At 26.8% G+C, this 22,497-nt stretch overlaps 8 protein-coding genes across 9 annotated transcripts; 4 read left to right on the top strand and 4 right to left on the bottom strand.

The window, feature by feature from the left end:
* Window positions 1-599: 599 nt before the first annotated feature.
* On the bottom strand, window positions 600-1,323 carry LOC112684988 (probable small nuclear ribonucleoprotein E). The gene is made up of 2 exons (XM_025556732.1): window positions 1,118-1,323; window positions 600-1,051 (listed from the first exon to the last, which is right to left on the bottom strand). The coding sequence occupies exons 1-2, from the start codon at window positions 1,208-1,210 to the stop codon at window positions 860-862; spliced, it is 285 nt and encodes a 94-aa protein (XP_025412517.1). The 5' UTR covers window positions 1,211-1,323; the 3' UTR covers window positions 600-859.
* Window positions 1,324-1,566: 243 nt separating this feature from the next.
* Window positions 1,567-6,107, top strand: LOC112684987 (exosome complex component RRP45-like). The gene is made up of 7 exons (XM_025556731.1): window positions 1,567-1,770; window positions 2,361-2,654; window positions 3,730-3,950; window positions 4,016-4,237; window positions 4,433-4,560; window positions 4,923-5,153; window positions 5,981-6,107. The coding sequence occupies exons 1-7, from the start codon at window positions 1,711-1,713 to the stop codon at window positions 6,040-6,042; spliced, it is 1,218 nt and encodes a 405-aa protein (XP_025412516.1). The 5' UTR covers window positions 1,567-1,710; the 3' UTR covers window positions 6,043-6,107.
* A 161-nt stretch (window positions 6,108-6,268) lies between these two features.
* LOC112684977 (thioredoxin domain-containing protein 9) lies at window positions 6,269-7,692 on the bottom strand. Of its 2 annotated transcripts, none has more exons than XM_025556721.1 (3): window positions 7,536-7,692; window positions 7,282-7,468; window positions 6,269-7,225 (listed from the first exon to the last, which is right to left on the bottom strand). In XM_025556721.1, the coding sequence occupies exons 2-3, from the start codon at window positions 7,456-7,458 to the stop codon at window positions 6,749-6,751; spliced, it is 654 nt and encodes a 217-aa protein (XP_025412506.1). In that variant the 5' UTR covers window positions 7,459-7,468; window positions 7,536-7,692; the 3' UTR covers window positions 6,269-6,748. The 2 variants fall into 2 exon arrangements, with proteins under 2 accessions (XP_025412506.1, XP_025412505.1); XM_025556720.1 differs by having other exon boundaries at window positions 7,282-7,471; window positions 7,536-7,691.
* A 144-nt stretch (window positions 7,693-7,836) lies between these two features.
* LOC112684976 lies at window positions 7,837-9,054 on the top strand. Its single transcript, XM_025556719.1, has 3 exons — window positions 7,837-8,433; window positions 8,509-8,716; window positions 8,782-9,054. The coding sequence occupies exons 1-3, from the start codon at window positions 8,091-8,093 to the stop codon at window positions 9,023-9,025; spliced, it is 795 nt and encodes a 264-aa protein (XP_025412504.1). The 5' UTR covers window positions 7,837-8,090; the 3' UTR covers window positions 9,026-9,054.
* Window positions 9,055-12,577: 3,523 nt separating this feature from the next.
* Window positions 12,578-13,520, top strand: LOC112684980 (phosducin-like protein). The gene has a single exon (XM_025556723.1). The coding sequence runs from the start codon at window positions 12,698-12,700 to the stop codon at window positions 13,451-13,453; it is 756 nt and encodes a 251-aa protein (XP_025412508.1). The 5' UTR covers window positions 12,578-12,697; the 3' UTR covers window positions 13,454-13,520.
* LOC112684978 (cyclin-dependent kinase 7) lies at window positions 13,451-15,743 on the bottom strand. The gene is made up of 8 exons (XM_025556722.1): window positions 15,560-15,743; window positions 14,958-15,017; window positions 14,791-14,899; window positions 14,545-14,717; window positions 14,182-14,487; window positions 13,926-14,098; window positions 13,718-13,839; window positions 13,451-13,575 (listed from the first exon to the last, which is right to left on the bottom strand). Exons 1-8 carry the CDS (start codon window positions 15,611-15,613, stop codon window positions 13,535-13,537), a joined length of 1,038 nt encoding a protein of 345 aa, XP_025412507.1. The 5' UTR covers window positions 15,614-15,743; the 3' UTR covers window positions 13,451-13,534.
* Window positions 15,744-17,894: 2,151 nt separating this feature from the next.
* LOC112684996 lies at window positions 17,895-19,404 on the bottom strand. The gene is made up of 5 exons (XM_025556742.1): window positions 19,126-19,404; window positions 18,868-19,005; window positions 18,567-18,766; window positions 18,352-18,496; window positions 17,895-18,278 (listed from the first exon to the last, which is right to left on the bottom strand). The coding sequence occupies exons 1-5, from the start codon at window positions 19,402-19,404 to the stop codon at window positions 18,144-18,146; spliced, it is 897 nt and encodes a 298-aa protein (XP_025412527.1). The 3' UTR covers window positions 17,895-18,143.
* Window positions 19,405-19,912: 508 nt separating this feature from the next.
* On the top strand, window positions 19,913-20,416 carry LOC112684995. Its single transcript, XM_025556741.1, has one exon. The coding sequence runs from the start codon at window positions 19,913-19,915 to the stop codon at window positions 20,414-20,416; it is 504 nt and encodes a 167-aa protein (XP_025412526.1).
* Window positions 20,417-22,497: the final 2,081 nt, after the last annotated feature.

Raw genomic sequence — 22,497 nt, 5'->3', positions numbered from 1 at the left:
ATATATTTATTTATTAACAAAACCAAATAATTCCTAAATAATTATCCTGTTTTCAACTTAATTATACAATAAAAAAGTTTTAAGAAAATGAAAGAGAAATCATAAACCATAGGTTTTTCATTTTCTGAGAATTATCTCAAGATATTAGCCTATAAATAAGAATTTGATTATATATCTTTAGTAAATTTAAGAATATTTAAAATATCATACATGAATGTAACTAAATATAATTAAAATCAATATTAATTTAATATTAATCAATGTATACATATATTTATAGCATAGACCTTAAACTTATTATACTATTAGTATAAGGTCTATGATTTATAGATCCAAAACAAAGGATTTTTTAACCACTACTCTATGGACCCCTAGGGAGTCTATGAAATAGTTTTGAATTTTCTTTGAATTATTAAGTCACAAAAACAATCTGTAATTTATTATTGTAGCATAATGATAGCAATACTTTTTTATATTAACAGAAATCCATAAAATAACAATTAAAACTAAAGGTTTTTTCTTATAAAGGATGGAGAGGTTCAGTATCTATACTAAATTTAAAAAAAAAAAAATCCATGACTTAAAAAAGGTTAAGGAAATACTGCTACAATTGAATACATTACAAAAACTTAGCTACAATCATAAATGTATCGTTAGATAGTAATCATCTTCCTTCTATTTAAAATATATGCCAATGATTTCTTATTTGTACATGTGATATGATTAATTAACAGTAAACAAAATAAAATTACAAGTATGAAATTATTTTACTTTAAAGTATTAAGATATTTTATTATTAAATAATTATATTACAAATGGTATATTAAAATACTTGAATTAAAATTAAGATTTCTTGCTTTTAACCAATAGAAGGAGTCATATTTTGTATTAGAGTAATATTTTCTCCTTTCAACAGTATGCGCCCAACTGGTTTGCGAGAGTCAATTTTAGTGTTAACTTCACAAGCTTCATCCAACACCAAATTCATATATTCATCAAATCCGACAATATGTCCCTCGATTCTTAAATGAATTTTCTCTTGGAGCCATACCTGTAAATACCACAATAATACACAATAACATAGGTCTTTTACGATTTATTAAAAGAATAAACTCACCTGAACTTTAGCACGATTCTGCAAATGTCGAAAAATAAGGTTTATAGGTTGTACCATAACTTTCTGTACTTTCTGTGGAACTTTATAAGACATTTTACTAAATTTTTTTACTATAACTTCTATAGGAATAATGAAATGTTCGTTTCGGAACCAAAGATTAATTTATTAATTCGATGTCATCGGCAAATATAAACAACGGTGATAACAATGTTTTGAGGTTAGCATTTCAATACGTTTCGTATCTCTAAGAACATACAGAATTCATTCAACCACTGTTCAAGGTACAAAAAAAACTTGGTAGTTCTGTGGTTGCCATAGATAATATATATATTCTGTAGCTGTAACTCGGAGTAATAATAATAAATGTAAATAGAATCACTGTTATGTTATCTCATAAATATTGAATTATCACAACTAAATGTAATATTATCATAAAAAAGGTTATGATAGATTTCCGTACTGCCTTGTGCACATTTGAAATTTTTTTTCCTCAATTTTAAATTTTTATAACGATCAATGATTCGAATTAAAATAAACTGTTTACCCAGTTATAGTTGTAGTTTCATTTAATCTTATATAAAATTTAAATTAATATGAATCTTATATCTGATTGTGAAAAGAATTTTCTGTTGGAAGCTGCATCTCAAAAAATTGTGAGTTAATTGGTTTTTATATTATTTTATTGATAATTTAGTTAATTTTTAAGTTCATTAATTTTTTTTATTTATTTTTTTTGATCTTTGTTTACAATCTGGCAGCATAGGCTATTAGTTACAAGTTAAAAAACATTATGGTTATGTATTGTATTTGATCTATTAAGTTTGTAAGGTTTAAAAAATTTTAAATTTCTTGTGTAGTCCGGATCTGGACCGAGGAATATTCAATAGTTTATGTTGCACTTATATAGTAATATATCAGTAATTTAAAGTTTTATTCATTTATGAATATTTTTTTTGTAAGTTGTGTTAACTGTTTACAAAATAATGTTTTTTAAATAATTTTGTTAACAAATAATATATAGTGTAACACGAGTTAATTATTTTTAAGCAATAAACGTTTATTATAAGATAATTTAAAAGTTCTAATTCTAATTTGTAAGTGTTTTCATGTTTCAATATATAATATTCATATTTAAGCAATAACTAATGGTATCAATTGATTCTAATTAAAATAATATTTTTAAATAATAATATAAAAATAATTAATGTGAATTAACTAGTTACTATAAATGTTTTGGTTTTAGCGTCTAGATGGTCGTCAAAAAGATGAATATAGAAAATTAAATATCGAATTTGGTCTTGACTGGGGAAATTGTTTAGTAACACTTGGAACTACAAGGGTATTTGCTCAAGTTAGCTGTGAAATATATCAACCAAACCAAAGTCGTCCAAATGAAGGTGTTCTTCAAATATCGGCTGAACTAGCCGGAGATAATAAACTTACTGATTTAACTAAAATCAATCAAATATTAGAAAGATTCTATAAGGGTTCAAAATGTGTTGATCTAGAAGCATTATGTATAATTGCCGAGGAAAAAGTAAGGTTACTTATATATATATTATGTTTTTGTATATAATATTTGTTATGTTAACTAAAAAAATTATTTTTTTAAATTTGTAAGAAAATTACTGCAATGACAATTCATTATTAAGTATTTAAAAAATAAAATAATAGAAAAATGTTATACAGGTTCCAGAAATTAATTTATTCATCATAATATTCTTCTCTATAAATGTATATTATAAAATTTTTAGCATTGCTTATAACAATTTATACATTCAAACCAAAGAGAAAACTGTTATATAGAAGTATAAAATACAACTTGAAAATCAATTTCAATAATGAATGTTAAAATTATAATTGTATCAAAGTTAATAGGTAGTCGAGTTAACTTATAAGCATTTAATGAGGGGTATTCGTTTGTAGTATGAGTTATACTGGCAAACATATTCTACCTACTGCTATAGAATGTGATTCATCTACACCTGGCCGGTTTTTTTAATTAATATTATCTTATCTTTTAATAATACTTTATCTATATAGCTTTATTATTTATTTATGATATTCAATAACTATGCTTTGATATTTTTTTAAAGTATAGACTTAAACTTATTGTGCCACAATTTATATCCAACCATAGACTATCAATAAGTTGGCTAAAGATTTTTTTTAGTTATAAGTAGTGAAGAAGTAGGGATTTTTTAATTAATAAAGTTGGGAAACAATAAAAATGAATTATGTTATAAATGTGGAAGTGATATGAATTTATACTTACTAAAGGAGACGGGTAAAGAAATGTATATTAAAATAATGTCTATTCTATACTATATGACAAAGTGACAATTAAATTAATTTTAAATTGATTTATAATCAATAAGTATTATATTTTGGTATAATTTTTATTATTTTTTTTAATTACTATTTTTGAACAATAATTAATGAAATACTTTTGAATAGTGGTTTATTATTTATTTATTATATACACATATTATTATTTTATTATGGTTTTATTTGTTTATTAGTGGTAGATCACCACTTATAAATTTACCGATGGACCAACCGCACACTATATGACCCCCTAATTATGAATTAATTTCAATTTACCTTCACAGGTATGGAAAATTAAAGTAGACTTAAGTGTTTTAAACATGGATGGCAATACTTTAGGTTGTTGTTCAATTGCAACCCTTGCAGCATTAATGCATTTTCGATATCCAGATGTTGTTTCAACTGGGGAAAAAGTAATTGTCTACTCTAGCTCAGAAAGAGATCCTATTCCATTATCCCTTCATCACCATCCAGTTATTACAAGTTTTGCTATTTTTGAAAAATAGTAAGTTATTTTACTTCAAATTATTGTTAATAATATTTAAAGTTACTTAAAACATTTTATTTTAGTGATTTTATCATTTTGGATCCATCATTTTTGGAAGACAAAGTCTGTGATAACAAATTGTCTATTTGTTTTAACAATCATAGAGAACTATGTGGTGTAGACATTGAAGGATGTGCCTGTTTAAGTCAAGAGCTTCTTATGAAGTGTTCAAATCAAGCTGCTACCATTGCTGTTGTTCTTGTAGATAAAATAAAATCTGCTATTCAAATTGATATTAAAAAACGGTAAAATATTTTTTATGGTTTTTAATTTATAACCTATTGGGAATATAAACCAAATAATTATGTTATTTTTATTACTAAAAACTTTACCTAAACACAGTTTAATCTATGATTTGGTCTTGGAAAAATAAGTTCTATTAAATAATCGCTGTGTTTTCATTATCTTTATAACATTATGATTTATTTTTGTTTTGATAGTTCTAGTAAATCTATTCAAGGCCTGGAACCATCTATTTCTGAAGAATGTGGTATAAAATTAAGTTTATCTGATAAATTCAATTTTGTTGGACCACTTACTCAAGAAAATGCAAATGAAAAAATTGAAGGTTTAATATTATTTATTTATTATCTTGATTGCTGTATGATAATTTAATTTCGATATCAATTATATCTAAGATACTAAACATATAAGTATTTAAACTAATTTTACTTTATTGAGAGTAATATTTTTATTTGTCATTCTTTTAAAATATTTATAGAATATTAGTCTCTGCTACTAACATACAGTACATTTTAAAATATTAAAAAAAAATAGCAATAGAAAAAAAAATTATATACATAATAGCATTGATTAAATATACATATTATTTAATGTATATTTAATCACTAATATTGGCAATTAAAATAATAGTGTATGTACTAAAATCATTAACCAATAATTTCTAAACATATTAATTAAATAATTTAGAAATAATGGAAGTTGATCAAAGTATAGTTAAAGTAACAACAAACACTGCAATTACAAAATGTCACAATAATTTAAATCAAGTTAATACCACCAAAAAAGAACAAGATGACAAGTTAATAATCATAGATCCTGAAAGCACCGAATCATCATCTAATGATGGAACTGATAGCGATGTTCAACTTATTAGTCACTATAGTTTGGATGATAGAAGAACAATAATTGGAAATTATAGTAAGTGTTTAAATCTTATAAAACTATTTTAGTTACCATAAATCTTGAACATATTATTAATACATTTATATGGTTAATATTCATGGGGTATTCATCCTTTAACTGTTATTAATCAATTTATATGTATAATATTCTAGCTTATTTTCATCAAAAGAGTTTTATTTTTAAACTAACTCATCAAATTCAATAAACACATAAATGCAATAATTCTTATTTTAGTGCCTTAGTGAAATGAGGAATGTGCGGATTTAACCATGATGAGTGTTATTTTTTATTTATTTATTCTCCAAAAATAGCAATCATAGAGACTTGACATTTTCATTGAATGCTTGTAGTGTTATGAACATGTTTTATAAGGTTTTTTTTATACCTAACCAAAATAAAATCTATGTACTTCAAAACAGCAAAAAAGTTTAAATAAGCTTTAGGAAATAAAATATTGAAGGAATCAAATATTTCCTAGAATTTAGATTATTTTATGTAAGTAATTTGCTTATTATTTTATAAAAATTAATTGTTGTTAATTAAATTAAATTCTGATTATTTATGCTAGAATTTTATAAATTTTTAAATATTTAAATGAATTTATGCTGTTAATTGTGTATATAATATTTTAATTTTTTTTTATACTTAAATTTTTAATATGTTATAATTTGATTATATGAAGCAACATAATTACATTTTAATATAATTTTCTTATCTACCTAAGTACCTACAAATTTAACTATGAAAAAATCTACCTTTTTTTTATTTTTCAGAAGCCATATCAAAATATTATCTAAATTGTTATATTAATATTTTAATATTGTTTATTAATTTTTTTCCAGTTGTTTCTGATGGAGATGATAGTGATGATAGTGATAATAGCGATGTCGTAATATTGGATTAAACTAAATACAATTTTTGTAAAAAAAAATAAGTTAAATAAAAATGTTTATATTACAAAATTTAAAATATGTATTAAATTTTATATTAATTTTTGTTGGTATTATTTTTTTTTTTATTTAATAAAATAATCTTATTTAGTAAATATGTAATTTATAAGCCTATGGTATAAATAAATATGGTTATACTTAAAAATAAGTATTTAAATACAAAAATATGCAAATTCTTAATGTGTTTAAAAAAAAAAACCAAACAATTTTATTCAGCTGCTGTTTCAGGTGCCACATTTAGTTTTAGTGTGTATCATATTCTCAATTAGAGGGATTAATATTTTTTGTTTAAAGTTAAATCTATTAGGAGACTGAAATTTGTTTTTTGATTTAAAATACATAAAACTATAAAAAATTCATAAAAAAATAAGTACATCAATAACCTTAAGTTTAATCTCTATTGTATTTATATAACATAAATAACAGAAATTATACATAACCAAATGGAATATTAATAAAAAAAAAAAATTAAAAATATTGTGTAGCATAATGATATAAATAACATTTATAAGTGAGAAAAAAATATTTAAAAATTATGAATCTACTAATCACTCAAATATGAGATCATAATCATAAGTAAAAATTATAAAAGTATTAAAATTTGTTATTATTTATATTAGTATATTTCAATAAGTAGTTCATTTTACATTTAATGTATAATTAATCTGAATCTAAATCATCAGAGTCATGTCCTGTTTGACCTCTTATTGTCTTTTTCTTTTCCAATAATAATGTTCGATTATTTTTTGTGATATCTGGTGGATTCAAAAGGTCACCCTTATAATCAATAACTTGTGATTGTGCCAAACGCCATTCCAACATCTCAGTTGAGAAATCATCACAATTTCCCAATTCAGTAAAACCAACAATGAAGTCTTTTGACACACTATCAACTACAGAAACTAAAGTTGGTATCACTCGAATTTTCATGCGGTCTGTCAGAAATGGAAAACGCGTAACATTTAGTTTACAAAAACGTGTTTCCAAATGTTGTTTGCATAATAATTTTAAATGATGATCAATTATTTTGCATCGAGTTGATCCATCTTTATAAAAATGCAATACCATATTAGGACTAAGTTTTGATTTTTCAAAAAAGTTCTTCTCATCGCTCAATTCTTCATATTCCCCATGTCCCTGTAATTAATAAGATTGCTCATAAAAAAACAATTAAAGAAATTATTAATATTTACTTTAGCCATCCATTCTTCTTTTTTTTTAATCATTTTTTTCATTTGTTGTAAACGGTGTTCACGTATATTTTCAATACTGTCTAAATCTAACTCGTCAAGGCGCTGGATTTCTTGATCAATTTTTTGTTCAATTGATTCAGCAACTTTCATCAACTGCTTTTCTAAGACGTTCTCCATTTTTTATGTGCTACTAAAATAAAACCACATTTTAATTGGAACACCTGTCATTTAAATGTTCATAAATAACGTTTTACCAGTATTTGTAGAGAGCAGAAGCGTAAAATTTAAAACGTTAAAGGAATGAATAAATTTAACAAAAACCCAACGCTACACAATTTCCTTCGTATAAACTATTGGCAATACAATTATTTCATATCGATTTAGTAAGTAACGTAACAATACTGAATAAAAATATTAGATATTACAAAACTAATACGGTTCGTGGGCGATAATTCCAATTGACAAGGACCGTGGTACTACAGTTGTTGATAATAATATGAATTTTAACCCGTTCATGGAACTAAGAAAATATTATTTTTTATAGATAAAATGACAAGTATGGTAGATTCTTTATCAAAATCAGTTATGTATTATCTAATCAAGTACAGTAAATTATTTGAAATTTATAGACGAACAGATATTATAAATCGTATCCTGTGCGCAACTATAGAATGACCTTACGTTTCACTTCATGTACATGTTACTTGTCACAAGTTACAATCATAATTTAGATAAATTAGTCGAACGTCCGTATTTCGGTAAAAATTGAGTGTTACTTGCAATATTTTTTTTCTAATCTATAACTTACAATGGCTCTTAAAATAAAAAAATACGAAAAAATGATTCGCGTAAATCCTGTTGACGATAAAAATACAAACATAAAAGAAACAATTAATGTGATACGACTTCATGAACTTGAATATCTTAAACACCTTATTATTGTTAATTCATTAAGGCACATTGAAGATCCCGAGTTAAAGAACAAATGTAATCGGTTAACTATTCATTGGAGACTGTTTAAAAATAACGAATCCGTTTTTCCATTTGCGGAAATGTCGAATATTGAAAAAGACAAATTTAAAAAATGTATTGAAGACTGCATTAATAAAGAATCTTCTGAGATTATCAAAGAAAAAAATTCTATTCCTGCAGGTACGTTTCACATTTTACTTACTATTAATTTAAAAATTATTATTATATTGATATCATAATTGGAATTTTTTGTAGATCTCTTAAAATCGATTGAATTAAGATCAGCTATGCCCAGTACAATAAAAAATAAATTAACCACTTTGTTGTCACTTTTAAACACATTTGCAAATAATCGGAAGGAAATATATCATTCAATAATTAAATTACAGGATAGTAACTATGTTAATAATGAAAAAGCTCAGCATTTATCTAAGCAAATAGATTTAGTACAACAACGTGCAAAGTAAGTAATAAATGTTTTGTTCATTGTTTTGATTAATTAATTAATTACTGTTCTTATTATTAAAGTGAGTTGCTGAATAACATCATCAGCAAGTTATCTAATTCAGATAATTTATATGAATCACTTGTAACACAATACAAAGTTAAAGAAAAAGAATATGCCGAAAATTTGGAAAAATTTGAAAACTTAAAGATTCTACAAGATAAATATAACCAAGTAGATGGGCCACAATACAAAGCACTTGTTAAAAGATTTATTCAAGCTCAAGAAATTATTAAAATTAAAAGAGAGATGTTTAATAGTTATTAGTATAATCATATCTTGATAAAAATAAATTGATGTACAATATGTAATATGTCGTAGGAATTAAATTGTTAAATTAAGTAAATCTGAAGACCTAAATATAATAATAAAATATGTTTCATTAATTTAGTTTACAAGCAAATTATGAATTGTATATTGTTTGTATTATATTTGCTAATAACAAATTTTAATAACTAATATTTAAAATAATAACCAAACCCAATGGGGTTTTTTTAGATTATTTATCCATTTAATATTTTTTAAATATATTAAATTTACTTACTGTAATTTTTTTTCAAATATGGTTCTTAATGTGTTAAAAATTAAATAGAAAAAAAATATTAATTTATTGTAAGTTAAGTGAAAAAAGTTGATCAATTCTCCCTGCCTTAATATTTGTTCATATTTAAATTATTTTAATAAAAAAAATAAACTTTAATTTAAGGATATCTAATTGCCAATTGTGCACCAAAAAAGCTCTATGCAATGGTTTTCCACTTTTATAATATTAAAAAATATTATATTAATTGTTCAATATAAATTATTTATTTTGGAAATATGTCCTGTTAACATTAACGAAAAATATGTAAATAGTTATTATGTGTAATCTGCAAATGGTTTAATTATGATATGACAGTTTTTTCAATTTATAATCATAAAATAACCATTTCATGTACTCTTTGGTACCAGTGTTTATTTCAGACTATCTCTTATGGTATCATACATTTTTAATGAGGTACAATCATAGAAAAAGTATACATATATATATATATATAGATTATGTACCTATGGATACATCAAAAGAAAAAAAATGTAAGGTAAATACAACCATTTATTATGAATAAATTTCCTGGGTTAATTCATTTTACCTAAAATGATATTACCACAAAATACATAAAACTCCTTTTCACCCAAAAATAAACACTGTATAGCAATCAAATAGGAGCCGAGAAAAATAATTAATATAAATCTATAACTTTTATAGTAACCTAAGTCCGATTCATACTGTTACGGCACTGCAAAATATTAAATGATTAGTTTATATGAGATAATTCACATTAATGCGGCCGGCACCCAATGCCGCAAAAACGCACATGGGCCCCAAGGCTTACATACATTTGGGGGTCCCTCTAGTCCCAGCTTAAAATAAACTACACTTTACAAACCCACAGTTATTTAATATTATATTATTATTTTATAATAATAAGAAAAATTTTTAAAATTCATGTTATAATATTTTAGAGTAATATAATATTTATTTAATAATGAGTCCATTGAGTATTTGAATAGGCATACAACATACCTGCCTGCCTAAACTACTTAAATAAATTTACTACATAAATATGTAGTGAAGTATAATATACAACAGTTGAAGGTATTTAATTTGATATATGCATATATCATACACTGACTGATGTGAAACATGTTTTATAACCTAAGATAATTGATACTTATTAATAAGACGTACAACAAAAATAAATCCTAGGAAGAGGCCTAATATAATTACCGCACACGGGCCTCCTATTTTATAGTTGCGGTTAACACTGCCGGCACCACAAAGTTACGTTACAGAACGGACTGAACCGACAAAAAACATAATCCGAAAGAATGTTTTGACAGGGCGGTACGTACCGGTGTAAGATGGCACGTTGACCAAATTTTAATGGCACGCATAAAAAATTGACATTATTAAAAATTATACTCAAAAAAATAAAATTATACTATTTATAAATTGTTTGTTGGTTATAAGAAATTCAAAAAAAACAAATTATATAGGTTTTAAAAATGACAATATTCCTTATGCTTAGATATTTTTCGTCAACTTATGTTAAATTTAATTAAATTGAAGGAAAGAAATGTTTTGACTGATGAAACAATTGTTGCTTATGTTTCATTGAGAATGACTAAAATTTAATAAAAATAATATAATAAATCTATAATTTTATTTTTATAAAATATAATTTTTTTGGGGACGTGAACGATTTTCAAAATAAAAAAAAATTTAGCACTTGAACCAAAAAAGGTTCGCCACCCCTGATCTAGAGAATTCATATTGAACTCATAAATAACATTTGTTATGCGTAATAAACATGAAATAAATTTTTTTTCTTGTACATATTATCATTATTATCATTTTCCTGAGAGTATCCAAAATCATCGTTGATAACTATTAGATAATCCAAGTAATTTATAAATTTATTATAAACTGAAACAATCAGGATATACCGTGTAGCCACATGCCGCTTTATCATGTCTAGTACTCTAATAATTCACTAGAATTCTAAATACAAATTATTTGTTTTTCAATGAATACACGTACCTAGATGCATTGATTAAGTATACATTATGCTTTATAAGTATAAAATAGTTAAATATGATCAAAGCTATAGTTATAGTACACCAAAAATTGCATTATCAATAAATAACCAATGAAATTTGTTTTATGTCCTTAATGTAATTTTCTCTTTTCAGTTATAAAATTCAAATTTTTAAAAATAATAAAATAACTGAAATTAACTGCAACTACAGGTACCTATTCGGTAGGAGGCCCAGGTCTTAAAATTTTTATGACGGCCTACCGAGATTTCCTCGGTATCTCGTTGGGCCAATAGTTACGCCTGTACCGAGTTGATTGATTTCAATGGCAATTTCTTTCCAAAGCAATTTTTTATTAAGATGATCACTATATTTTTTATTACTCATACCATATAATAATTTAAATCATTTATTATGTATAAAGCCGGGTTTACATTGGTAGAGTATTTGGTAGAGTACACTAGCCTACTATTTTGCCTACTCGCTCTACTCTACTAATTTTAGTAGATTAACTGTTTACACGAAGCTAGTATTTAGTAGAAGAGAGTGCAGTTGATGTGTAAACTCACGCCGTCACGGTTAGGTTTGATCAACTTCAAAATATCAAATAATAAATATGGATATCGTACGTCGTCGTCATTGTCGAAAATTATTAAAGAAATGCCTTCGAATGGTTACAACTGCGTTAGTAAACGACCCACCAGCGCTATCGTGTCACTTTCAGACCACTTCATTTTTAAAAATTATTAAAACCATTTTTATAATGAAATAAAATGATATAATACAATACGATCAGAAATGTAGAATAGTTATATTATATTATAAGATTTAAAAACATTAAACAAAATTAAAAATGTATACAAAGTTTAAAAATAAATATGAATACACGTGCCGGTTCAGGCGATATCAACAATATTTTCTTTTACTATACCAAAATTAGACTGTTTACACCAGTAGAGTGGTGGTAGAGTACAGTAAAAACGGTGGTGGGGGTAAAAGCGAGTAGAGTGTACTCTACCACAGTGGTTAACTACTCTACTATACCGATTACTATCTTTAGTACTCTACCTATACTATTCCTGAGTGTTTACATTATGCTAGAAACGGTAGAATACTCACTCTACCGTCGTACTATACCAAATACTCTACCAATGTAAACCCGGCTTAATTCCTTCTTGTGTTACAGTGTGACCACACGTCATTAGTTCTGCCATATAAGTTTTTACAGTGATAACATAATCGTTAAAGTATTATATTGATTACTCTTTGACGTTTAAATATTATTCTTATTAATGTTTAAATAACTTAATATAAATTTTCTAAGTACAGTACTTTACCCAATCACTTTTCTTTTTGTTTACAATGACAGATCTAGAAAGCAAATTGCTTGGTGAAAAATTACATAACTACTGTAGTAGCAGTGATGAAGATGAACCAATGCTTGACCGAGATCCTCCTAAACAGTCTACTTCAGACTGGGATGGAATATCATCAAACACTGGACCGAAAGGTGTTCTAAACGACTGGGAACAATACAAACGCCAACAAACAGCACAGAGAGTGCAACATGAAAAGGATGTGATAAAGCAAATTAACAGTACGGCTTTAACGTGTAATTCAGAACTCGATGAATTGGATGCTCAATTCCTTGCTGATTATCGCAAGAAACGTATGCAGGAAATGATGGCTAAAACTGAAGAAGCACCAGTGTTCGGTAAACTCTATGATTTGTTAACTGGAGATGATTTCTTAAATGCTATTGAAAATGAAAATCTTAATGTTACTGTTATTGTACATGTATATGAACACAATGTACCTACATGTTCAATTATGAATTCATGTTTAAAAGTTCTGAGCAATGAATTTCAGAAAACAAAATTTTGTAAACTAATTGGATCAAATGCGGGAATGAGTTTAAACTTCAAAAAGTGTGGTGTTCCAGCTTTACTTGCATACAGAGCAGGACAACTTATTGGCAATTTTGTACGTATAACTGATGAATTGGGTGATGATTTTTATGCCAATGACGTAGAAAACTTCTTAATCGAACATGGTGTTCTGTCAGATAAATCATGTATACCATCAATTATAACCAATGACAATGATGGTGAAAATTAAATTTATTTCATGTATACAAAAATATGATTTACAATTTATTCTAAGATTTTCTTATGTGTGTATACTGTATATTAAACATACTTAAACGAGGCTATCAAAGACTAAACGTTTTGGTTGTGTTCCTGAAACAAATCATAATTTTTATTCAAATTAATTGTAACATTATATAAAATATATTAATAATCAATTATTAATTATACAAATATTATTCTTTTAATTTATGAAAAAAATTGTATATATTAATTTAGTTAAAATTATAATTGCCTCCTTCTAAATAATCGGTAAATTTTCGTTTCTGTCCCTTTGTATCCTGATCATCTGGATTACTATCTCTAAGACAAGATGGTAAAGGTAATTGACTTCCTAATGAAGGTGGTGGTCGATTACTGAAAATAATTTTTTAATTATTTTAATTCATTGAAAAAAGAAAATTTATGATAACATATTATTTTTAAGTTATATGATTATACACCTAAAGTAAGGCATTTGTAATGCTTCTGAACATGATGGTCTCTTCAAAGGATTCACATTAAGCATACCGCCGATAACATCTAGTAGTTCATTGGGAGCTGCTGTAAATATTTCTCTTAGAGGAATTGCTGGAAACTTTTTGAATACCACATAGTCTGATAATTTGGCAACATCCTGAAAAAAAAATTATTATTTGCTTTTACAAGTAACAGTACAAAATTTATAATGAATAAGATTAAGTTCTTTAAAATAATTACAGGCCAAGTTTCTTCATTTGGAGATCCTAAAGTAGTAAATATTTTGGTTAACTGATCTAAATCAGATTCACCGGGTAAAAAAGGAACTCTAAGCAAGAGTTCTGCCACAATACATCCAACTGCCCAAATGTCAACTGCAGGTCCATAAGCTCGAGCTCCAAATAAGAGTTCAGGTGCTCGATAAAACCTAGTTACTACTCGATGTGTATGTAATCGATCAGGTGTTCCAAATCTTTTTGCTAAACCAAAATCAGCAATTTTCAATACACCTTTTTTATTGACTAGCAAGTTATTAGGTTTTAAATCCTGTAATGAATTGATATAGGTAATTTTTATCTAAAAACTAATAAGTTATATTCTTACTCTATGTAAAATCCAATTCATATGTAAATATTCTAATCCTTTAAGAGTCATTATAGTATAGGCTTTAATATGAGATTGGGTGAATACTATTGATGAATCTTTAATGATAACTTCAAGATCTGTGTCCATAAAATCATATACTAAAGATATATTAGATAAATGACCGAAAACATCTGAAAAAGAATTTTATATAGTTAAAAAGTGTATAGTCTAAATTTTTTTTTTTGATTTTATAAAATGTTATACCAAATAAAGCAATAATATTTTCATGATCCAGTTCAATAAGAAGTTTAATTTCTCTTAAAGCAGTACGATTAACACCATCTTTGGCATCTTCCACAGTACCAACTTTAATCTAAATAAACAGAAAAGTTATTTAAAAAAAATACAATATTTAAATGTACCAAACATACCTTTTTGACAGCTACAATATTGCCTGTGACTGAATCTTTAGCTTTATATACAGTAGCAAACTAAACAAAAACAATCAAAATATATTTAATTATAAATATTATTTAGCTTCATATCACACAATTATTTTATACATACATAACATCACATTACTAAAAACTTAGTATTACTTAATAAGTTAATTCTAACCAAGAACATTTCGAAATTATGATTGAGAGTTAGATTTTAAATCAAAAATATATATAAGCATTTTACCATGAATAAGTACAAGTTAAAATAATATGTTAATTATTCAACAAAATATATAGGTTATATATATATATATATATATATATATATATATACATTATAAGTCAAAATTAATTATGTATGATAAATAAATGGCAAACATTTATTATCTATTATATATGTATTACAAAATATGAAAATACTTTTGTGTTGGTAAATATTAAAAATACACTGCCAAATGTCAAAATCCAGGAATTTAATTTATGAATCTCCATTTCTCACTTTGGTCACAAAATAAATAATTGTAAATAGGTTTGTAGTATTTAAAAATTTACCATGCAACCTAACAGAAATCAGGGAAATTATTTATATTCACCTGTCCTTCGCCCAAAAATTCAATAATTTCATATTTTTTCGATTTGGAATCCATTATACATACAAATTAAGACTAAAAAATTGCACATTCACAAATAGAAGTTAACAATAGGAGTATAATATTAACTAGATAATTAAATAAATTAACGACATATAAAATTTATTCACATGTATTATATGTAATATCCACATTTATACAACATAATTTCTAAAATTCTTTATTCAAACATGAATATTACTAATATAATAGAAATTCTAACGTCGTTAGGTATGATAACTGATAGTATTTAAAATTATAGTTTTTCAACTCATTATCATGAAAAAATATAAACCTAACCTAACTTTATAACTAAAACATCTAAAATAGTGGTTTAAGATTTTTCTAAGAAAATAGTGGAAAATTTGATTTAATTTAAATTTAAATTAAATTTACAAAACATTGAAATTTAATACACAATTTTGATTTTTGTTATAGTCTTAATTGGTTTAAAAGAATTTATAATGAATACATAATAAATATATTAATAATGATAATGTAATAATTAGTACTTATTAGATTTAAATTTCTTTGTCAGTTATCATGGTTGCTACAGTATCATCATCTTAGGAAGCATTCAATATAGAACTATTATTAATGAACACTTTTTATAATAATTAATAAAATAATAAATAATAATAATATTTATAATAATGTTGCAATGATTATTTTTCAGGAATGGCATTTTCAGCGACTGTGAAAGAATTATTTTGGCGCTTCTCTCTCTCAAACATATAATTTAAATAGGCAGTATTTTAAGTCCCATGCATAATCGAAAATGCTAAAAATAATTTTTCAAGTGTGCTTACAACTCCGTGTATTTCTTAAAATTAGTGATGAAAACTTAGTTTTGGTTGGGTCGTACAAGTTTATGTATCATGTAAAATACATGGGTTCTCAATCTTTTGAGGTCCGCGCCCCCTTTAAAACTATTTTATGAGTTCACGCCCCTAAATTAAACTTATACCATTTAATTTCGCGCATGCACATAACAACATTTCTTTTTTAATGGTAAAGCCACTTTTTTTCTAGTAATTATTTTGACAGGTATTTTGTTTTAGATATATATTATGGTCTTATCACCAGGTCGGTACCGGAAACATGTTAGATTGCCTCTTCCGACAACACAAGGCGTAGTGATTATTCTTTACTATCGTAATACCGCCTAAGCGATAAAAATAATAATAAGAAACCAATGAAAAAAAAGTAAAGGTTTATTTTTTCTCGTGTCAGGCACACTATAAGATAGAAACAATCGTTAAACACAAAATGTATAAATAACAAAGTATACATATAGATAAGTTAATAACTGCAAATGTAAATATAAAATAGACGATCGAATAGATAAAATAATTAAACAAATTAAAATAATTCTAAGTAAAGGTTAATAACCAGAGTACAAAAAAATAAAAATTAAAATGAAAAATAAGTGTCAAATGACAGAATGCGGAATACAATAGAAAGAGTTAAAAAGGCCACGAAGATCAAGGTTAAAAGCTGGCCGATAGCTCGCGACGGTTGTCTACGAATGTTTGACGATACTTCGTCGTTTCACAGAACTGGTTCTTTTAATCAATCAGAAAAAAAAGATCGAAGATCACCACCCCTATTTGGATTATAGTTTCGGGATCACAAGCAATCATAAGATAGATAAAGCTAACTAATCATAAGCAGGCATTATATTTGATGTCTAAAATATACACAAGGTGATATAATTATTTCATATTATCATAATTTGTTAATATCTTCATTGTTAATGGTTGAAATTTTGTTTGGCATATTCGCAATCACCGACTTCATTTATTCGTTTATAATCTGGTTACTTCTCATGACCTGTTATTCGTTCTGTTATTTCGTCAAAATTTGACTGAAATAATGTATTTTGATACTCCCTTTTATACACCGAAACTCCATTTCAATACAAGGTCTTCAAACTGATATATTTAGTGATAACTTTTAGCGTGATCATACTTTATGTATATATTTATAGTTTTTAAATATCTAGAAAATCAGAATATATTATTCGATAAGGTAAATACAAAAAATAGTATATTGAACAACCTTGAAGACACTACAAAAATATAAAATATTGCTCGGGTGACTAAAATTATAGCGTCTTAACCCTTTCATGAGATGGTTAAGAATATGTTCATTACATATTTATATACTATTCTATATAAATAGTTGAAATATTTCTATTAGTAACGGTTCAATATTATTTGTCATATCATTGATTACATTATCATATTTAATAATTAAATAGCATTAAGATTATGTTATTTTATTATAAAAGATCAAGGATTATTGCAACACCATGGTGTGACAATAAAATTTTTTTTGATAAAAGAAACTCATAAAACAATTCAATACTATCTGTATGTCGACTAACATTTGTAGATCACGTATTGAACCGTCACCTTAAGAAATAACTAATAATAGGTTTGCTTTTACAGAGCCGGGGATTGATTACTACCACCGAAAAAGTGTTTGTCGGTGTACAATCTACAGAACACCTTCGATTCAATTTGGTTAGTGTTAAATATTTTTACTACAACAGCCATTTTTTATCGCGTAGGTTCACAAGTTCTTTAAGAAGCATGGTACTACGTTGAGAATACATCCCTTCCTCGTCGTTCGAAACCATATTCGTCAGTTTTCTTATTGTTTTTTTCAGATTGTATACCTGTAGGAATCATACGAACGCATACGTTAGAATATATTGTTGACTATCTATTTAATATTTTAGCTACAATTACTTGTTCCAATTTTTTTCCAGCTGCTTTTAGTAGGCGACAAGTATTGTCAAGCCCTCTGTTTGTCAGCTTATCCGGTACGATTTGCAAAAACTCTAATAGAGTATGTGCAGATAACACGTTTGCATTAAATAATTCACCGACAAATCTAAATTTAACACATATAGAAATAAAAGGTTTTGTTCCACCGCTAACTTGAACGCTAACGGTAAAATTACGTGAAAGGTTTTTTATGCGTAAATGCGTTTTCACTCGAATCGCTCTGTATTCCGGATTGCAAAACCTGGTTACAACGGATCAGAACTTCTTTCTTAAACGAGATAGGTTTCGCGTGTTGTTCTACTGGATTAACTACCACGTTTTTCAAAGAAGAACATATGAATACCAACATTGGAATACTTTCTGGGCGAATGTTTGCCTTAAATAAATGAAAACATAAACGATTATACAGCTGATTCAAGTAATTTGAAAAGCAGATTAAATATATTCTTATAATTTAACAAATATTTAAAAATATACTCTGGCGAAGATGAAGTCGATCGTCTTTTCCATCACGTCGGAATTCGAAATAAGAGCAGACAACTCATTTACTGTAGTGTTCACGTTCTCTGCGGTCACCGAGTTAATAACCGATTTAACGGTCTTGAAAACATTTAACTAATAAAATATCGAAACATTGTTAATACTGATATTTATCTATTACAGACAGTAAATATTTTAGTATTTTTTTTCATTTTTTTTTTCGTTAACAAAACGTTTGTGCACTGAATTAAATACCTCCGGGTGTTTGCTCTTTTGGACCGTTGATACCGGATGTTTGTTTACAAGGTTTTGTGTTATGTCTCCGATGCGAGACTCTACAATATTGTTTTCTTCAATGCGGTCCAATAAAAGAGACTCTTTACTGGTGTTACGATCCGTTAAACCGTCATTCTTCAGTTTTAGCGTATCCAGAATTATGGACTGCACTCTCGAAGATAGTTTTTGCTTTTGCGCAATGTTTTTCATTGACGAACAAATAAAAGCGTATTGGGGACTCAATATCGGTTCGTTCATAGCCTATTGAATTTAAAAATTACAGATAATACATTCAACTGGTTTCGAAATAATATGTTTCACAAATATCAAGTGACAAACTTAATTAATCCTAACGAAGTGTTGTCGGCAGGCAATTTCTACATCCAAAACAGGCAAGTCGTCAAAGGAGGGGCCTTAGGGGGCCTGGCCCCCTTCATTTTGATTTTTAAATATTATGCTGTTTAGTTGTCTCAAACCGGCCAAATCCTAAATGTAAATTCCATATGGGTGATTGTAAATTCCGCTAGAATATCGGTTAAGATAAAAAGATAATAAAGGTCTAGTGTAAACTCCGCCAGTTTTTTTTCTTACCTGTAATGGGAATATGTAAACTCATCAAGTTTTTTTTTTTTTGTTTACCTGCTCAGTGCTCACATTGCCACGTGCCTTCTCACATTAACTTCGTTGACATCTATTGTGATGATATATGTCGAAATTGATAAAACTATTTTCATGGATAAGTGCAGCAAACCGTGGATATCATGCTATGAGAAAAATGTTCACATCGAAATTGCTATTTAGAGAAACAAAGAAAAAACTATACATTGCCTACTTGCGCCCCATTGTCATGTATGGATGTGAGACATGGTCCACGACGCAGGATGACGAGAATAAACTATTGACTTTCGAAAGGAAAATACTTAGAAAAATATATGGGCCTATATTAAACCCCAGTACTGGTGTATACGAGCGAAGAAAAAACGCTGACTTAAACAGTCTGTTTAAAACAACCAATTTAAAAGATTTTCTAAGGTCGAAAAGGTTAGAGTGGGCTGGCCATGTTTGGCGTGTAGAGGGTAAATTGATAAGACAGGTACTCATCAACAAACCAAATAAAAAACGACTTGTAGGAAGGCCAAGACAACGGTGGTTGGACCGAGTAAAGGACGACCTGAAGAGATTAAGCAATGGAGCAAGTATTGAGGATGCAGAAGATCAAGAACTTTGGAGAACTTTGGTAGAAGCTGCGAAGCGCCTAAATGGCGCGTAAAGCAAAAAAAAAAAAAATTTTCATGGATTGATTCATTTCAAGGTGGATATAAATCCACATTGATTAATTTATTAATAATTTTATCTTCATATTATCTAAAATTAGTATTTCCAATGATGATATCGGCAGTAAGTAAGGTATACGTAAAGTATACTTTGATGAACATAATCATTCGTAGTCTGCGTGTCTCCATGTATATTTTATATTGAATGGAATATGTTGCAACAAAGTAATAATATAGAATAAATTACTGGTCAACGAGGCAATTTATTGGTTTTATTTAAAAACTACAAATATAACTAAAATATAAAATATGCGTCTGGTGAAATAAAATGGAGGTTTGATATTATATATTATAATAATAATATTCACTTATTATTACTTAATATGTATTACTTTTAATAATATACCATATTAATTTTATACTACAACTCGATTTTCTTCACTGGCGGAGTTGGGAGTAACCGAATTGGTTCCCGTTTGAAAAAGGTATTTTATTAGGTATAGCCGAATTGGTTCCCGTTTGTGTACAGGTAAAATAAGGACAATTTTAATTTTTAAAATAATTTACTTAGAATATTAAAAATTAAAATCTAGCGGGCCAGTGCATAAAGAGCAAAAAACAAAATTTTAAAAACTATATTTATGATATAATAATAGTCACAATTATTATATCTATAAGATAGAGTATAGAAATATAGAAGACTATAGATTACTAGAGACTAGCAAATTACAAGCAAATAGGAAAGAAATAACAAATACTTGGAAAATTGTATGACAGATTACATTAATGAGAAAATTACAAGAATTTAATATTTAAAGAAAGTTAGCTTCAAATTTGCAAATCAGTGGTTTTAAATTGTATTTATTATATTTTATTATTTGTATTTTGTATACCTAAGTGATGAATAGTTGACTTCCAAATCAACGATTTAAAATTGTATATATTTTATCATTTTTTTTTAACACACATTAACGCACATTATTAATCAAACCTACTTTTAAGTTGACAGTCCTAAGCCTATAAAATTAAGAAGGAAAATGTGCGTAATTAAACGGGAACCAATTTGGCTATACCTAATAATATACCTTTTTCAAACGGGAACCAATTCGGCTATACCTAATAAAATAACTTTTTCAGGCGGGAACCAATTCGGCTATACCTAATAAAATAACTTTTTCAGGCGGGAACCAATTCGGTGCGTGGGTTTGGAGCTCGGGAACCAATTCGGTACCAGCCACGGAGTTTACATGTATTTAATTTTACCTGATTTTTTTTAGTGGTGGAGTTTGCATGAACCCAATTTTACCTGTTTTATTTTTCTGGTGGAGTTTACAGTAAAAAAAGGTACTTGTGGCCAGTGGCGCACACAGGGGGTTAAGGGATTGTACCCTCCCCCTCGAAATTTTCTCCGATGTCTAGGTTAAAATTTACAAATTTTACAAGTTTGAAATATGAAGAGCTAGTATTGAATACCTAGTATCATTGATTATAGAATAGTCTATTCTATAATCAATGCTATTATTTAAGTCGAAATATATAAAGGATTTGCATAATTTTTTTAATTGTAAAATGTGTTATATTTTTACCTTGACCCCTCCCCCCTGAAAAAAATCCTGTGTGCGCCACTGATTGCGCCGGAATTTACATGCGCCCATTCCATATAATTAACGATCGTATAACAAAAATTTAATTCTGAGATTCTATTTTATAAATATTCGTCACTTGACAATTTGAGATAAGACAATAGTACGTATATTAATAGATTGAAAACTAGGAATTCCAAATACGGATATCGAACGCACATTTGATAAACACAACTACAGAAAGGGGCCAAAAAATGATGGCCCCCTTATAGAAATATGTCTGGGTACGTGCCTGATTCAAAACTAATATTATTTTCTTGTTTTGTATACGTTTTATTATCATATAATATGACATATTTATATCACATTTGTACACATTGTGTATTTTTTTGATTAATAAAAAATAAAAAATAAATGTTGTGTATATAAATATGTTTTATTTTTTTGATAATAGTACGGGAAAAAAAATCATTTTGACGTTTAAGAATCATTAT

Source organism: Sipha flava, unplaced genomic scaffold, assembly GCF_003268045.1.
Source record: "Sipha flava isolate LNK unplaced genomic scaffold, YSA_version1 260_pilon_pilon, whole genome shotgun sequence".
NCBI classification, from domain to species: domain Eukaryota; kingdom Metazoa; phylum Arthropoda; class Insecta; order Hemiptera; family Aphididae; genus Sipha; species Sipha flava.
The sequence above is the reverse complement of the archived record's forward strand: the minus strand, read 5'-3'. Positions and strand labels throughout refer to the sequence as shown.

What these genes read in the sequence shown, in the direction of transcription:
- LOC112684988 (XM_025556732.1), bottom strand. Translation starts at nt 1,210, where the DNA reads ATGTCTTATAAAGTTCCACAGAAAGTACAGAAAGTTATGGTACAACCT. An exon ending in AGAATCGTGCTAAAGTTCAG is followed by an intron (nt 1,052 to 1,117) that starts GTGAGTTTATTC and finishes TGGTATTTACAG; the next exon opens with GTATGGCTCCAAGAGAAAAT.
- LOC112684987 (XM_025556731.1), top strand. Translation starts at nt 1,711, where the DNA reads ATGAATCTTATATCTGATTGTGAAAAGAATTTTCTGTTGGAAGCTGCA. An exon ending in AAGCTGCATCTCAAAAAATT is followed by an intron (nt 1,771 to 2,360) that starts GTGAGTTAATTG and finishes TTTTGGTTTTAG; the next exon opens with CGTCTAGATGGTCGTCAAAA. An exon ending in TGCAAATGAAAAAATTGAAG is followed by an intron (nt 4,561 to 4,922) that starts GTTTAATATTAT and finishes TAAATAATTTAG; the next exon opens with AAATAATGGAAGTTGATCAA.
- LOC112684977 (XM_025556721.1), bottom strand. Translation starts at nt 7,458, where the DNA reads ATGGAGAACGTCTTAGAAAAGCAGTTGATGAAAGTTGCTGAATCAATT. An exon ending in AAGAAGAATGGATGGCTAAA is followed by an intron (nt 7,226 to 7,281) that starts GTAAATATTAAT and finishes TATTAATTACAG; the next exon opens with GGACATGGGGAATATGAAGA.
- LOC112684976 (XM_025556719.1), top strand. Translation starts at nt 8,091, where the DNA reads ATGGCTCTTAAAATAAAAAAATACGAAAAAATGATTCGCGTAAATCCT. An exon ending in AAAAAATTCTATTCCTGCAG is followed by an intron (nt 8,434 to 8,508) that starts GTACGTTTCACA and finishes AATTTTTTGTAG; the next exon opens with ATCTCTTAAAATCGATTGAA. An exon ending in TTAGTACAACAACGTGCAAA is followed by an intron (nt 8,717 to 8,781) that starts GTAAGTAATAAA and finishes TTATTATTAAAG; the next exon opens with TGAGTTGCTGAATAACATCA.
- LOC112684980 (XM_025556723.1), top strand. Translation starts at nt 12,698, where the DNA reads ATGACAGATCTAGAAAGCAAATTGCTTGGTGAAAAATTACATAACTAC.
- LOC112684978 (XM_025556722.1), bottom strand. Translation starts at nt 15,613, where the DNA reads ATGGATTCCAAATCGAAAAAATATGAAATTATTGAATTTTTGGGCGAA. An exon ending in AATTTTTGGGCGAAGGACAG is followed by an intron (nt 15,018 to 15,559) that starts GTGAATATAAAT and finishes GTTTTTGTTTAG; the next exon opens with TTTGCTACTGTATATAAAGC. An exon ending in TTACAAATGCCTTACTTTAG is followed by an intron (nt 13,840 to 13,925) that starts GTGTATAATCAT and finishes AATTATTTTCAG; the next exon opens with TAATCGACCACCACCTTCAT.
- LOC112684996 (XM_025556742.1), bottom strand. Translation starts at nt 19,404, where the DNA reads ATGAACGAACCGATATTGAGTCCCCAATACGCTTTTATTTGTTCGTCA. An exon ending in TCGACTTCATCTTCGCCAGA is followed by an intron (nt 18,767 to 18,867) that starts GTATATTTTTAA and finishes CATTTATTTAAG; the next exon opens with GCAAACATTCGCCCAGAAAG. An exon ending in CTGGAAAAAAATTGGAACAA is followed by an intron (nt 18,279 to 18,351) that starts GTAATTGTAGCT and finishes TGATTCCTACAG; the next exon opens with GTATACAATCTGAAAAAAAC.
- LOC112684995 (XM_025556741.1), top strand. Translation starts at nt 19,913, where the DNA reads ATGAGAAAAATGTTCACATCGAAATTGCTATTTAGAGAAACAAAGAAA.